Source organism: Hakea prostrata, chromosome 4 (genome assembly GCF_041222555.1).
Source record: "Hakea prostrata isolate BN-2017 chromosome 4, UWA_Hpros_2, whole genome shotgun sequence".
NCBI classification, from domain to species: Eukaryota; Viridiplantae; Streptophyta; class Magnoliopsida; order Proteales; family Proteaceae; genus Hakea; species Hakea prostrata.
In genome coordinates this window covers 51324107-51339541 of record NC_142603.1, presented here as the reverse complement: position 1 = coordinate 51339541, position 15435 = coordinate 51324107, and the positions used below count along the sequence as shown (strand labels likewise).

At 37.1% G+C, this 15435-nt stretch overlaps 1 protein-coding gene across 1 annotated transcript; it reads right to left on the bottom strand.

Annotated features, from left to right (window-relative positions):
- Positions 1-632: 632 nt before the first annotated feature.
- LOC149019456 (long chain acyl-CoA synthetase 1-like) lies at positions 633-13062 on the bottom strand. The gene is made up of 19 exons (XM_089153461.1): positions 12861-13062; positions 12470-12533; positions 12274-12363; positions 12083-12139; positions 11934-11982; positions 8822-8898; positions 8673-8712; positions 8481-8575; positions 6415-6582; positions 5807-5917; positions 5636-5723; positions 5470-5536; positions 5269-5344; positions 4848-4965; positions 2941-3186; positions 2719-2858; positions 2431-2613; positions 1557-1676; positions 633-1471 (listed from the first exon to the last, which is right to left on the bottom strand). The coding sequence occupies exons 1-19, from the start codon at positions 13004-13006 to the stop codon at positions 1424-1426; spliced, it is 1983 nt and encodes a 660-aa protein (XP_089009587.1). The 5' UTR covers positions 13007-13062; the 3' UTR covers positions 633-1423.
- Between the last annotated feature and the right edge of the window lie 2373 nt (positions 13063-15435).

Below are 15435 nucleotides of genomic sequence, written 5' to 3'. Positions count from 1 at the left end.
TCCAAATTTTAATCAATTCTGATGGCTAGAAGTTGAGATGGAAGCCAACCGCAAAGTACCAAGGTCTGGTATCTTTGTTATCAGCACTGCTTTGGTCTCCCAGAAAAGTATGGAGTGCAGTGCTGCAATTTGATTTAATTCCGATGGATGTAAGTGAAGATATTAGATGGAAATGAAAATAGAAGGTTGGTGCCTATCGATCAATCCAGCCAATAGAATGGCTTGCAACAATCTAAGTTGCTATATGGTTGTGGATTTCTCTGACCCAAAACCCAGCAGATTCCAATGGAGGAATTTGTAGATGTACAGCCTTAAAGTTGCAGCAGGAACCTGGGGAGAGAACTGGAGCCACAAGGTCTGAATCTCCTTATAAGCATCAACAGCAATAGTCCAAGGTGGATCAGGGACTAATTGCAGCCTGAGTGAATCTTCATAGGACTTGTATCTATCATCAGGGATGTAGTAATGCAAAAGAGTCCTGTTGCAATTGGAAAGAAGATAATAGAAGATAGAACAAGGGTGTAGGAGATGGGCTTCTCTCACCCCCAGCTATCCCAGCTGTTGAAGCAAGGATGCCGGTTCCTTTCTTACAGTAGGGTTTACAAGAAGGGGCCTATTAAATTATTAATAACTTAGGCAAGCTTGATAGAAGGTAAACATATGGAAGCTTTCTAAACAGAGACCAACTGAAAATTTGGAGAGGCCCAGTCATGTCTGATAGGGCCTGTAGAGCATTCCAGGGTTTTCTCAAAGACAATGATATCTTTGAGTTCAGACCTATTTGCTCCGAGCTAATGCATCCGTTTGTTTAGAAATTTGAAGGAGAACAGCCAAATGCATGATAGACAAGGAAGACGTGTGAAAAGATAAATGTGACTGATAGTTGCTGCTTATTGTGCTGAGAAAACTTAACATTCTAGTTGTGCCCAATTTTTGTGTGGCACATCCAAAACTATCACTAGGGTAGCTTTTCCATTCCCTGAGAAAACAACTGAATACATGTTCCAATATTTTTGGGAATGGCTTCCGTTTCATTATTTCTGTCTTAGCACAGGAGGAAGCTTAAGAATGATTCAAGGAAAGCAGGTACATCAAAACACACCAGACAAATGTGTAAAGTTTGTGATTCCTAGAATTTTAAAGCTGATAAGTGGAGTGTATATGAGGTAGGATTGCTAGTATTTTACAATCTGGAACCATGCTTCCCAACACACTTGTCTGTGGAAAGCTAGATATCGAACATGATTGATATCCTTGTATACTCAAGCATGTGCTGATTTGAACATTCAAACATGTATCTTCTCCCTGTGTTATCTAACTATGTATTAATATAGAATCTATGATCCAGTAATGCGACTATTTACATCATCATCAGCATGCTCTGCAGTCTGCATAGTCCAATGATGCTTAACACTTCAAGGGCTTAAACTTTTCCCCCTGTCAGGCTTTGATAGAGTTTATCAATCTCCACCTGCACAACATTTTAGCAACTTTAGTGAGATACATGGGAGTTTTATACAGGGAAATGATTGGGGTATAGGGGGTTACTATTTCACCTGATAGCGTTTCAGAAGTCGATCTCTTCTCTTCTTCAAAGTTGGAGTCACTAAATCCTTTTGAACATCAAATGGTTCAAGATCTAGAATAACTCCTTTGATATATTCAAAACCTCTCAGCTGGTTTGAACCAAAGACATATTTTGTAAGCATAACACACATCCTAGATTAAATTCGAATGGATACTAAAGAGAAAATAAAAAAGAAAATGAACAAAATCATCAAATCAATTCATCCAGTTAGGGGACGAATCAAATGGTAATCAAGTAAATCATTGAAGGTGCTCCATCACAAACATGATGGTAATTCTTGGTTGCCTTTTCAAGTGTGAAATAAACAGTGTCAAACATGAAAAAGGAAAAATGATTACAATACATGATGAATTAATGCACCCTGATTATGCAAGATGAAAATGTACAGGTGCCGTAAAATGATAGCAGGCCAATCCTTTTTTATCTTCAGAGGTTTTATTAATTGCTCAAATGATGTTTCAATCATTTTAAGGAATTATGGGGATCTGACATAATTTACCAAAATATCATATTTGCCAATCCAAAGTTTAAGAACTTTCCTCTTCATTATGATAGGTGCTTATTGTCAAAACTTTGAATTCTGCATTGCAGTATTGCAATTACACTCCCCCCAGGAGTTAGTTTCCTTTAATCTTAATACCCCAAGAGAGGTTGACCCCAATGCTAACACACTAAACTGGAAATGCCTCAACCTCATATTTCTTGGACTATGAATGTAAAGGCAAGAAAATGAAGAAAAAAAGTGCAATATCTAACAGAAGGATCTTTTATTTCTAGAATTCACATAAAGAGAAAAGAAGATCCATCCAGTCAGATAAATACACAAAGTAGGAAAATGTTACCTTGTTTCTCTGGGCTACAGTCTTGAGCTCAGAGAGAATAAAATTCTGTAGCTGGTCCAGGGAACATAGTTCAGAGAAGGAACCTCTGTGGCCATTTAATTCTGCCCACTTCTTTGTACGATCTTCATTTGGTATGACCACTGCTACCAGCACTGACTTGGTGCTGTTCCCGTACACCCAAATCTTAAATAGAGGACCAAGGGACAGTTTAGACCTCTAAGTAGTTCTGATGACAAAAAATGGAAACCTTTTTAAGCCCTGACCTTTGATGACAAGGAGAATACTTACATCGTTAACCACAGGTGCATAACTAAAGACTTTTTCTAGATATTCAACAGCAACATACTCTCCTTGAGAGAGTTTGAAGATATTCTTCTTTCTATCAATAATCTTTAGAGCTCCATTGGGCAGAAACTCACCTATATCTCCTGAGTAAACAAAAGTGTTGATCAGAAATTAACACCATATAATTTCATATAAAAAGCTACGGGCTCCCAGAATATGACTAACCTGTATGAAACCACCCATCTTTAAATGATTCTTTTGTCAGATCAGGAGCTTTGTGGTATCCAGAGAAAACTGTCTTCCCTCTAGTACATATCTCACCACGAGGAGGATTCCCAAATGGGTTGTACCCCATCTCTGGAACCTCTTCGAGTCGTATCTCACTGAATACTGCAGGAACACCCACAGTTCCAATCATTGACATCTCATCTGGAAAGCCAACCGTTGCCAATCCACACGTCTCTGTTAAACCTGAAAGAATTACAAAATTAGTAGTGTAAAAGATGCTCACAAGTATGAGCAAGTACATATTTGCTGGATGAAGCAAATAAAGTTCAATGGTATTAAGAATCTTCCAGTTGACTTCCAGTTCATCAATGTGAATGTCAGTCAAAAGTAATGAACAACAAGCATTCACAACAAAGAATAAAACAGATATGGGAATTACTTCATTCATCCATAGTGGGAAACATTACAGAATTGTAACTAAACTCATTCGGTAACAGAAATTACTAAATACACAGCTTCCAACTCACAGACCGCTGCAACTCTAACTTCGAGCACCTTACCCGAGAGCTGAGCTCTCCCAAAGCAAGCACAAATTGCTTTCCCTTACTTCTTGTCTACCTCTTCTCTCCCCTTTGCCTTTGCTTACTAACTACTTTCCATGTGGACCATACCCTTCTGCAAAATTCCAAGTCTGCTGGTGTGTGCATGGTTGTGGTTGCCCTCCAATGGAATTTTTCCACCTGTCCCATGCTGCTACTCTTGGTTGAGATACTTGTCCAACTGGCCTTGATCCCTTGTGGTAGCTGGGATTGATCCCCTGTGCCCCCTTCTATTCTTGCAAGTTTACAGCCTCGATACTAGGGCCCCATCAGATAAACACTATGACAAACATTATTTTGACCAAGAAATTTGAGATCATTTATTAAGGAGATAGGTAATATCCAATGTATAATCAGTTACGGCATGGCTATATCTCAACTGCCACCATTTTGAGCTGCATGGAGGGCTGATCTGGAAAACCAACCTTTGGATTAACTACCAGTCAATTTTCTGGAACTACACCATATGGCCCATATGTTGAATTTTTTGCCTTGTTCTCTCAGTTGTTAATCTGAATTTCAAATGTTAAAAATTGTAACCAATCTTCAATGCTTATGTTTCCATTAGTGGATTCGTAGTTTGGCTAAAATGTTAGCATGTGGGTAAATGGGAGCACAAACAGGGTGTTCACTAATTTAAGCCTACCTGGGCTTCCAAGTATTTAGGACTGTTTGTATAAGCTTGTCTTGATGGCCCTGAGAAAACTTTAGGCCTTAGTATTATGAGGAAGTCTGATTAAGGATAGATATATAGATAATGTGGAATACAAGCAATCCCTGGTGTCCCATGTATGAGAGTCTGAATCAGCCATATTATCTCTCCAAATGACTGTTATAGGAGAGGACTCCCTGATCACTGTTCCATACATGATCATTTGGACACTCGATTCGATTTTGGCACATGCTTGAGAAACAAATGATTATATTGTCTGAGAGTTGTTTATCAGTACACCTGATGCTACTTTTTCCCTTGTAAGGCTTCAGAATAAAGACATTTTACAATTTGGTTGGACATTCTCAAAAGATGTTTAACCTGGAACTGACTTAAGAGTACCCAAAAATGTCAATGGAGAAAAGATCAGGAATACTTGATGAATGATGCACCTTTCATCTTTGGAAGAGGCAGAGTTTCAAAATTTAAGCTAAAAAAACTCTTAAATATAAACATGTGGAAATCCTAGTTCACAAAAATATGCAACCTCCCAATGTCTTCAAAGTGAACTTTTCTGAATAGAGTATCACAAATCAAATATATTTTCATCATGAAAAACTTCAAATGCAATAAGAGGGGGGGGGGGATTTTACCATAGCCCTGGACAACAAAAGCACAAGTAGTGACACGCAAGAATTCTTCCAGTTCAGTGCTTAAAGGTGCCCCTCCAGATACAATCAATCGAACCCGGCCACCTATCCCAGCCTTAACCTATTCATTAAACAGAACAGATAGCCATAGTCATCTCTTGACAAATGCGTATGCAGAATTTCCAGGAAAACAAAATTTTAGTGAAAGATATAAGGGATGGATCACTATATTGGAGTTGTCCTAGATGCTCTAAGATTACAAACAATTGCAGAGAGTCTAACAAATGTTAGCTGCATATTTTGCAGTGTGGAAGCTCCTTAACTATTGTTAAAGTGGCTTTTGAGCAACCATCTTCCATTCTTTTATTATTTTGAGGGAAAAGAACACCGAAACGAAAAATGCAAGATAATGATAGTAAGGTACCTTTCTAAAAGCTAGTAAGTCTGCCAGACGTGATGCATTTTTTTGTTTACACCCTAAATTCATCCAAGCATGTTTACTGGAATTCCAAAAAGAAAAAGAAACCATATCATCAAAAGTCTCTCACTTCTATATGATTCACGTCTCTGTTTCTCTAAGGCTATACTATTAGAAAAGAAATAAGCAGCGGTATGGCAACTTTACTATTTGTAGAGAATGCTAAAAATCTTCTTCTTTAATGGACTAAGTGCTTCTATAGTCTTCATTGCACCTGAAACCCAGACATGCCAAACCACTATGTAAGTCCATTCCAATCCAAATAAAAAAAATTCAACGGCATATAACAGATGTCCACAAGGGTTTCTCATGCCTTCATGTACTCTTTCAAAAACTCGAGGAACACCAGCAAAAAATGTTGGTTTCAGCTCCACCAAGTCATCCTTCAAGGCATTGATATCCTTCAAATAATAAAAAAAAGTCAATAGAGAATAGAGTCCTGAACCAAAAATGTAGAGAATGTCGAGAAGTTGAAGCAGCATACCCCATGGTAATAGCCAACAGAAGCACCCTTGTGGAAAAAGTATTCCTCAAGTATGCGATCAAGGACGTGAGCAAGGGGAAGGAAAGAAAGATAAACATCATCCACCGTCATCTAGTCACCAGCCCCACATGCATGTATTAGGATAACAGATGAAACCAAAGTACCATATCTAGAAGAGGATTTATAAATTACACAGTAAACTGAGTGTAGACTAAATTATCATCATACCAGTGGGATAAAGAAACACCATTACATATATCTTTCACAAGGGGATACTTATATATCAAATAAAGAAAGTATAACCATCCTAACGATGGCCCTATTTTTTATGCTATTGAAATGAAGTCATCATACAGACCAGATGAAAAGCCTATAATTTTGACAGTCAGAAGCATCCAATGGGGAACAAATTGATGAATGAGATAGTTGAGGTGGAAACCATAAACACTAAGCAGCATGAATGGGTAGACCACTTGATGATTGAAAAAATTAAGTAGGCTTATGAGAATTATCCATCAGTGATCTCATGGCAGGAGATTCTGGATACTGCTTTGAGAAAAATTCATGTGGCTAAAATATATTTGTATGACAGGTTCCCTTAGTTTTACCTTGTCTTCAAATTGGTCCAGAAATAGATTGAGACTTCTTACAACCATAGCCAGGTTTTCATGTGTCAAAACAACACCCTTTGGATCTCCGCTGGTGCCACTGGTATACATTATTGTAGATATGGTAAGAGGCTGAGGCACAGAAAGCTCTGCTGGATTTTCTCTTCCCTGATATGAAGAGACACTAAAATCAACTGAAACAGATAAGGCATGCATCTCACCAACATCAAGTTTTTAGTAAATTAGAAATGTGAGAAGTAGAACAGTTCATGCTTGGAATGATTGCCACCTGGTAAAGCAGACACTGAGCTACTCACAATAGACTCATGAGACTTGAGTAATATCTGAAAACCCTTAAAATGATATTCTTAACCAAACAATGTACTGTTTATGACCAGTAAGAGGTAGCTGTAAGATTTTTGTTTGGACTTATGGAATGAAACAATGGAATTTAAGATTAAGGCATGAGTTTTCCAGTTGTTGTCAAGGGATTACTGAAGCCTTCAGATGTGTTGTGGGAAGACCAATTTTCATCATGTGGAATGTGCTGGGGCTCCTTTTGGGTCTAAACGTGCCTGGATGGATTGTCTTCATAATTTTGAAGAAATGACCCATTATGGGCCACTACTGTTTAGAGGTCCTGTGTTCCCTTTTGGGGGGTTTTTGGGTCCAGGGGCATTTCGGTCATTTTTTTTGCTTTTTGAAGTAGGGGTTTTTCACCCATAACTATTCATAGTCTCTTAACAGATTTGAAAGGGGTAGAAAGTAGCTAGGTTGTAATCTTCTTCTTCCTCATAGTGAAACACCACATCTGCTCGGTCGTGGACATAGCCTTCTGGTGAACCACATAAAATCTTGTCTTATCTGGGTGTTTTTGCTCTGTTTTCTAGCAAAATTGGTGTCCACATATAGGGAAACAGTGGGGATAATTACCAACCGACCAATTCATATTTTGGTAGTCTTTGTTTTCTTTTTGGGTGTGTTTGTGTTGGGGGGGGGGGGGTGTTCGTGTGCAGATATTAACAGCCCATTAATCCACGGGCTGACCGTGTTATATTACCTTGAATCCATTGGCCATAAAGAGAAAGAAAGAGGTTGAGCAAGATGTTGCCAATAAAATTTAATGAGCAAGGAGAATGCAGTGGAGTGTGCTTTAAGAGTGCAGGATGAATAATGCATTACCTAAAAATTGAACTAAAAAGTTAGAACAGTTTAAGAATACCAATCTTTTTGGAGCTTCTAACTGGGAAAACCAAATAACAGACACATAGAAAAGAGCGTAGCTGAGGAGAATGTTCACAGAGATGAGTAGCAACTCGAAAAGAAAAAAAGAAAAGGAAGGTTAGAATCATAACAGATGCATGCATAGGGAGCTATTGGTAGCAGAAATGTCACAAGATGGGACTAAATTTAAACACAATTAGTGTGCAGCATGGACAGGTGAATGTGAAGCTGAATGCTAATATACAGCGAAGTAAAGACCCTACATGGACAAGGATAAGGGCAGAACTAACTTAGTGATGGCTAATTATAACTTTTAAGGGAAAAAATGAGTGCTGGAACAAGATCATCATTCATGCAGCCACCCAAGTAGTTGGATAAAGCTTGACTGAGTAGAGTTGTATGAAGGGAATGGTTTGTTTGAAGCATCCAAGAAAAGAGAGGAAACCATGGCTTACATGTATTCTGGGAAACCCAATGGTTCACATTAAGCAAGATGGTAACCACAAAGGCCTGGGTTAGAACTAGGGTGGACAACAGAAGCGATATTATGACAGACAATCTACTTCTGCCGTACCATTCATTCTAGTCAGCTTAAATGTGCAGCCTGTATTGTGAACCAATATAGACAAGTCACTTAGGTTTGGATTGGTGTCTGGAAGTATGCCTGTGGGCATCTATTACCAGCTAAAGGAAGTTCCCTAGCAATTCTGCCAAGAATGTTCCACCTTTCATACATGCTTTCAACATTCAACGCACAGTTTCATCAGCACCTGACCTAGATATCTGGATCATCCACTATTTTGAAATATGATATTGGAAGCAATCAATCTTGAGATACTAACCATCTCCAAGAACTCCTTCCAGGAGTATGGCTTTAACCCAATGTGGGAAAGATCATCCTTTTCTTCCCTTGCAAGTGGAGTAAAACAAACCACCACTGCAACCAGAAGAAGACAATCCAAGAAGTTCACTATAAGGTTCATCCAATAGCGGCTGGAAAACAAAGTATGTAATCATATCAGGAATAGACTCACATCTCAACCTTTGAGCAGAAGTGCAATCAGAATTCAGAAGCTGCAATGAAATTGAAATTGAAGCCAGTGAGTATCAATCAGCTTATGTATTCTTCAATTAGAAAGCAAGCTACCTATCGAATGAAAACAATTCAGTTTTTGATACTTGCTTCTTTCACTTTCTTGTCCTGGACAAAAACAAAATCAATCTCTGCATGCTCTATTATAAAGTTTACAGCCCCTGGCCCTGCTTCCACAAGACATGTTTGATATCATAAGTTGCTTCAATCATGACAATTCAAATTCCATAAATAATGTATAGAAATTTAGAACATCAAAAAATGCTCAAAAAGTGTATTATCGGACTAGGTAAGTGTATTTCTACCCAAAAAAAAAGTGTATTTCTGTCAAACCAGTAAGCACGCTGCATATGCAGGGAGGTGGGAATCTTGGGACTACTCAGTAATTGCTTCTTTATGTAAGATCTATTATGCTTAGTAGACAATCAACATGTTGAAAACCTATTACAGCCTCTCAGCCACAGGAAAATAAAATAATAAAAAATATAAAAGGAAAACTACTACCAAATTTAAGCTGTAATAAGTTCCTAAGACAGGTAACTGCTAAAAGTATGATGGGGATCAATCATGACTGGAAAAGAGGTCAGAATTTTAAATCCTGCAATTGCATCTTAGCAAGGAAAATATCTAAGTGATTGTACCAATGTTCCCAAAGCCTTACCACTGGTAAATAAAACAAAAAGGATAGCTCAGTGCCCAATGGTTTAACAGCCCCTCTACTCAACATCATAGGGAAAAGTATCAACTTACTAGGAAGAAAAAGTTACTTGGACAATACAAAATCAGAAAAAGGAGGGAGTTCAAATTCTACAATCCAGATTTGCCTCTTAATGAAGAAAATGCTACCTACTTGAATGCTGGAACAGTATTTTTACTACGGTTCATTCAGTTGCCCTGTCAATTTATCATATGGTAGGATAGTATCAAATTAGTCCAGTCTATTCAAGTATAGAGACATTGTTTTCAATTAGGTTAATGAGCAGTTACTGCCTGTTTCATCAAAATTTCGTAAAGGTTTCATGCTTTCTAGGCAAGCAACTCATTCTAAGACGGGCACTACCAAACATAATACGTCCCAAAATTTCTTAAACATCAGTGAAATACTTAATACCGTCACAGATGCATCATATCCTTGTATCAATCAAAGTTTTATCATTTTTCCCATCATATTTCTTTCCTTTCAATCAACCACTTCAAATCCTCCATCTTCCATGTCATCAAACTTCAGTTTTAGCAGTCCCTCTATCCAACCCATTGAGAGTAGAACCCATACTATTTAACCAAATCAACAGAACAAGTTAGCAGCCTCTGGCTCACTGTAGTTTGGCTGAGTCTCATAAAGGTAATGGTTTATGAAGGCTCACCAGCAATGCCAAGAGCAACTTGGAAAGATTTAAAAACTAAATAGTTAGCAACAAGTCAGATCAGCTTCTGTACAGTGTCATTCTGGCTATTGTATATAAATTAATCCTCATCATGTCATGACTTTATCCCATTGTCACGTATACCATCTAGTTTGTGACATTAGACTGCATTGAATATTTATAGAACAAAACTATTCAAACAGATGTAATCTAGACCATATGAAATATATCTGAATATACTTAGGAGTTAGGATGAGATGAACTACATTGATGATCTAATGATCAACACTAATAACCCAGAAGAATCCATCCTCTTTGAGAGTTTCCTTGCCAACCAACTATTAAAGCCATAAGTTTGCATATCTATCAACTTAAATTGAACCCCATTCACTCTATTGAACCTTCAAAATCCCAAGCCTTAGGTGTTGAAGTCCTTATTCCATGTTCTCTCTCTCTCTCTCAAGACACCCAGCTTTTGACACAAGCACAATCATCACTGATCCTCAAACCTATCCAGGTTTGTTACTGATTTTATTATTATTTTATTTCTTTGTTCCTTCTGAGTACAGCTTGTATCGATCAATTAAATAAGTGATTGGTCCTGCTGAGGTGGAGGTTGCATGGCTAGGTTAATGTTTATACCAGCCTTTTTTTCGCTTTCCTTTTTCCCCTTCCTATGATTATACTAAGGATTTCAGCTGAAGCTGAAACAAAGAATTGGCTGAATCTGAGAGATGTTTCAACATTCAAATTTCATTCTACCCAATAACTGCACATAGTTGGCAAGGTAGAGTAAAGACCAATCTTAGTCTTTAGGTTGAATTAATGGGTCATCATTACATACACAGCATAATACCATGCATCCCACCATACTACCATCCCAAATAAAATTAAACTCCCTGCATAAAAAGAAACATGCAGACATGGTAATGCAGGCTTGGTCTAAATTTGATCAAATCTTTAACATAGCTGTATAAGCTTGGCTGAGGCCTTAGACTTTGGTTTTTGTTATAAAACTCCAAAGTGGGAGTTAAAATGGTGCATGGAATTATTATTTTATCAGTGGGTTTGATGTCTATAGTCCAGGTTTATCTTAGCTATACAAGAGTCCTGTTATTATTTATGTGAGACTAGTAAGAGTTTTATTGATTTTGATTGTTTATTTAGAGTAATAGAGTGTGAAGAGTACATAGTGGAGTTTGTTACTCTTTTGGGTTCAAACTCCACCATGATTTATGGTTTTGGAAGGGATTAGTTTTGTTTCCCTTTCTTACATGAAATTCTCTCTCTCTCATCAGTCATCCCTGTGGTAATAGATCTCCCTTTCCCTGCCCTTTTAATCTTTCCTCTGTGCCCCTCTACAGTTAGCATATTCTTTTTCAATTTCTTCCTTTTTCTTCTCTCATTTCTATCATTTGTTTCAAACTCTAACTTCTGAGGAGAGATTAGAAATTCTAATTTCTAAGAGAGTGATTAGCTCTTCCCCTCTTGCTTCCATTTACAGTAAATTCTTCTCATTTGCAAGCTGTCTTTTCTTGAGCCCTTTTTCCTAATTTAACTACTATGTAAGTATGTATTATATGACATCAAATTTGTTCTGGAAATTAACTATTGAGGTATGGTAATTTTCATTTTAATTGGAACCATCAGATCTAGATTTCATTTGACCACATCAATTAATTATCAGCTCAGTATGTGATCATGAGATCCCAGATCAAATTTGGCCCATATCTAACTGTTAGTGTGGGATAACGGCTAACGTACTCACAGGCCAATTATCTGCATCCATAGACGGTGGCATGAACAAACAAGAGCAGAGGAAGATAAAAAGAAATTACCAAGGTTATCATATAGAGGCACACAAATAAAACTGTGAGCATTGCAAGCCTGCACCAAATGTTTGGTCGTTAAAATCATCTCAGGAAGAATCTCATCTCATGCTGGTAATTCAGTGTAAATCAAAATGGAGAAAAAGATCCCAACAGACCTCCATTGCCATGATCCATTGGGGGCAGTTCGAACCATAAATCCCAATACGCGAACCCTATCAAGAAAATTAAAGAAAAAGATATATGTATGTATAGATAAACACACTAAAGCCCTTGCAAATGAACTGATATTCAGGGAAATCAATTTCACAAGATGGCAACATCATCTGAGTGGAAACTCCCCACTTACAGGTTCAGCACCTGATGCCTTCAATGCAGAACCAATAAGCAGAACCTCCTCATATACCTCCTTGTAAGTTTTCCACACATAAGGTCCCAGCTGAAGATTATCCACAATGCAATTTTTGTATTAGAAAAAGAAAACAAAAACCTCTTGGGCAAAATAACCACTACTACGAAGTTGAATAGTTCAGGTAAGAAACTACGTTTCCTTCATTAATTTCACGCCAACCAAGCATCCTGTTCTGAGGATATTTCTCTACAGAAGCCCTGCATATCAAGACATTGTTGTTGTAAAAGAAACAGTTATCATGAAACTATCAAAAAAAAAAGTCTGGTAAAAGAAAATTTAAGGAATTTGATACGTAAAATATATTATTAGTTTACAGAAATTATGGTCTTAATGGAGTGAAATGATCAACTTGTGAACATGAATTTGAACGGAGCCAAGGTAGCTGGGTAAGTTCTGTACAGGTTGAGTTGGAAGATAATGTAGTGTAGATTTGAAGCCATTAGCCCAATGAGCATGTCTCAGTGGGATTTTAGGAGAATTCAGAGACCTTCAAAACTAAACAATATATCGTAAGAGATGATCACCTGAAAATGTCCCATGAGTTGCTCAAGTCAAAATCTGGTGGTGGGAACCCATTCTTGGAGATTGAATTCCTGTAAACAGGACCAACAGCTGGTTTTCCATCTCTCCCCTCCCTGCCATCCTCGACTTGAACAGAAAAGAACTTCATAGTTTTTCTTCCTTCCCTGTTCCAAAATTTCAAGAACAAGAGCAGTGACGCACACCCAAATCATGGACACCTAAATGAATTAAGAACTGATATATAAATAAGTTGATAGAGAACTGTTACCAATGGCCCAGCCATTTGGCCTGGTTCATGCTCTTAACTGATTTTGCTTAACATGGCTCCACAGTCCACACCAATGCAAAAATCACTATGCCACTAGAAAATTTGCCATTCTCAGTTAAATTTTTCCTTTTCATGGGGTGGTTATTTTTAATTTATTTATTCAAGAATGGGAGTTCTGTATAGAATTCGGATCTTCCACTCGAGGATAAATGATTGTGCTCCCCTCACAAAATCAGATAGCTTTGTCAAATTTTTCCTCAATGAAATATATTTATTTATTGCTTGTTTTTCTATGATCGAATAGATGACAAGTGTAAATTATTAATATTGAACTGATACAAATCTGCATTAAATTCCTCTAATTTGTCACAAAAATAGTAGACTAACACCCCAAATTAGGATCAATGAGATATCAAAGCAGGAAAACTTCTACTAACAACAAACTTATATATGTTTAACATTATTAATGGTCCCTTATATATATAAACCAAAATGTCATTTCTTACCAATGAGGTCACCATTTCATTATCTTTTTCAATGGTTAATGGGTAAGTCTGTTAAGTCCAAGAAGGTAACTACTCAATTATATTACCAAATAAAATAATAAAAATTTCAAGTCATTTTACCGTATCAATGGAATTTAATCTTGACATAAATATTGAAACAAGCCCTTAGATTTTTAATAAGAAATGGGTAAACTTAGCATGCATGCAACTACTAAATATTTATAAATAAATTTTAGAATTGATACTTGTTCTATAAAGGTTTGCAGGTTTTAGGAAATCTTTGCATGAACAATCCGAATTCAACTACTTCTGAAGATTATCTTTAAATGAATGAAGGGAAATAGAAACACAAGAGGAAAATTAAAAGAGGGGTCAAATAATAATAAATTCAGAAAAGGATACTAACAGTGAGAAAGAAGGGGAAGAGGGACCAAAAATATTAAATTCCCAACCATAAAATTAATAGCAGATGAAAGATGGGATTTTATTTTAATGAGCAATTTATATATACACCCCCCTAAAATTGCAAATAATTACTTAACCATCCTGAGGCATTAACTTAGAATATATGGGCCAAGTTAACTATCCCATTAATTATTGTAAAATAAGACATTTTGTAGCCTATATGCATAACCCTAAATATATTTTTTTGGTAAATACAAACCCTAACTTTCTATTCAATTATGCAAAGAGGCTCAACATACTGCTAATCTTCCAACTTCCAACCATATATTTGTCTTCTTCTTCTTCGTCTCTTTATTTTGGGTAAGCCAACCACATATTTGTCTCTTTCTCTTTCTTTGATGGTACAATTCTCTCTTTCCTTTCCTTACCGGATTTAGAAATGGACCCGTGCTGATATATTTTGGTGGACAATCCAAATGACTCGTTTGCTGAAATTTGTGGTAAAAGCAAAGAGCCCACCACTGATCTAAGTCTGTGGAGAGGGTACGGGGGTAGAGCCCTGTGGTAAGGTACGGTACGATTTGACCCAATGGGTCGACCCGTTTACCCAATTAGAGTCTATATATATGTATCTTATGTTCGTCTACCACGTTGTTAAGAGATTTTGGATTTTTTATTAGGATTTTGGGTGAGAATTCTTGTAATACCGTTCTTGGCGATTAATTGTAAGATCTCCTTATGTTCTTCTTCTACATAGTGGAAAAAATCTTCTTCTTATCCTATGGACGTAGCATACCATATATGCATATGAACCACGTCAAATCTCTATGTGTTTTCATTTTTGTTTCTTTTTTTGATTCGCTAATTCGTGGTGTTTGTTCTACCATTGCAAAGTAGCCAAACCAAATGAGCCTTAATGAGTTAAGAATTGGATCACCAGGGATGGAGTAGCTCTACGTGGTTGGTTGGAGCCATAAACCATCAATGCATGGAAAGGATCCCATTCTCCTTATATTAAATACTCACGACCTGCCACCAACTTCAAGTCCCACCAATTATACTATACTATGATATCATGCACGAGACCTTCTGAAATTCCTGACTTGTTGTGTCTGAAAATCAATGCAGGCGGTGGATCAGTTGAGCCTCACCCACCCCAATCATCTCAGTTATATTACCTCATAGGTAGATCGATCTGCTTCTATCATATTAGAGAGTGGAATTTATTTCTCTCAGTCAAACATGAAACAAGTACACCAGTTTGAGAACCAGAGAACGCAACTGAAGCCAAAGGATCCTAACGTAAGAATTTCTTATTGTGGCAAGTTACAACTTATACCTACATATATGAATACATAACAAAAAGTAATCTAAACTGGCATGAACATGATAATTTTT

Excerpts from the sequence above, each read along its gene's own strand:
- LOC149019456 (XM_089153461.1), bottom strand. The coding sequence starts at position 13,006 with ATGAAGTTCTTTTCTGTTCAAGTCGAGGATGGCAGGGAGGGGAGAGAT. Across the intron at positions 8,713-8,821 it reads AGGACAAGAAAGTGAAAGAA|CTTCTGAATTCTGATTGCAC; the intron begins GCAAGTATCAAA and ends ATTTCATTGCAG. Across the intron at positions 6,583-8,480 it reads GGAAGGAGTTCTTGGAGATG|GGAAGAGAAAATCCAGCAGA; the intron begins GTTAGTATCTCA and ends TCTTCATATCAG.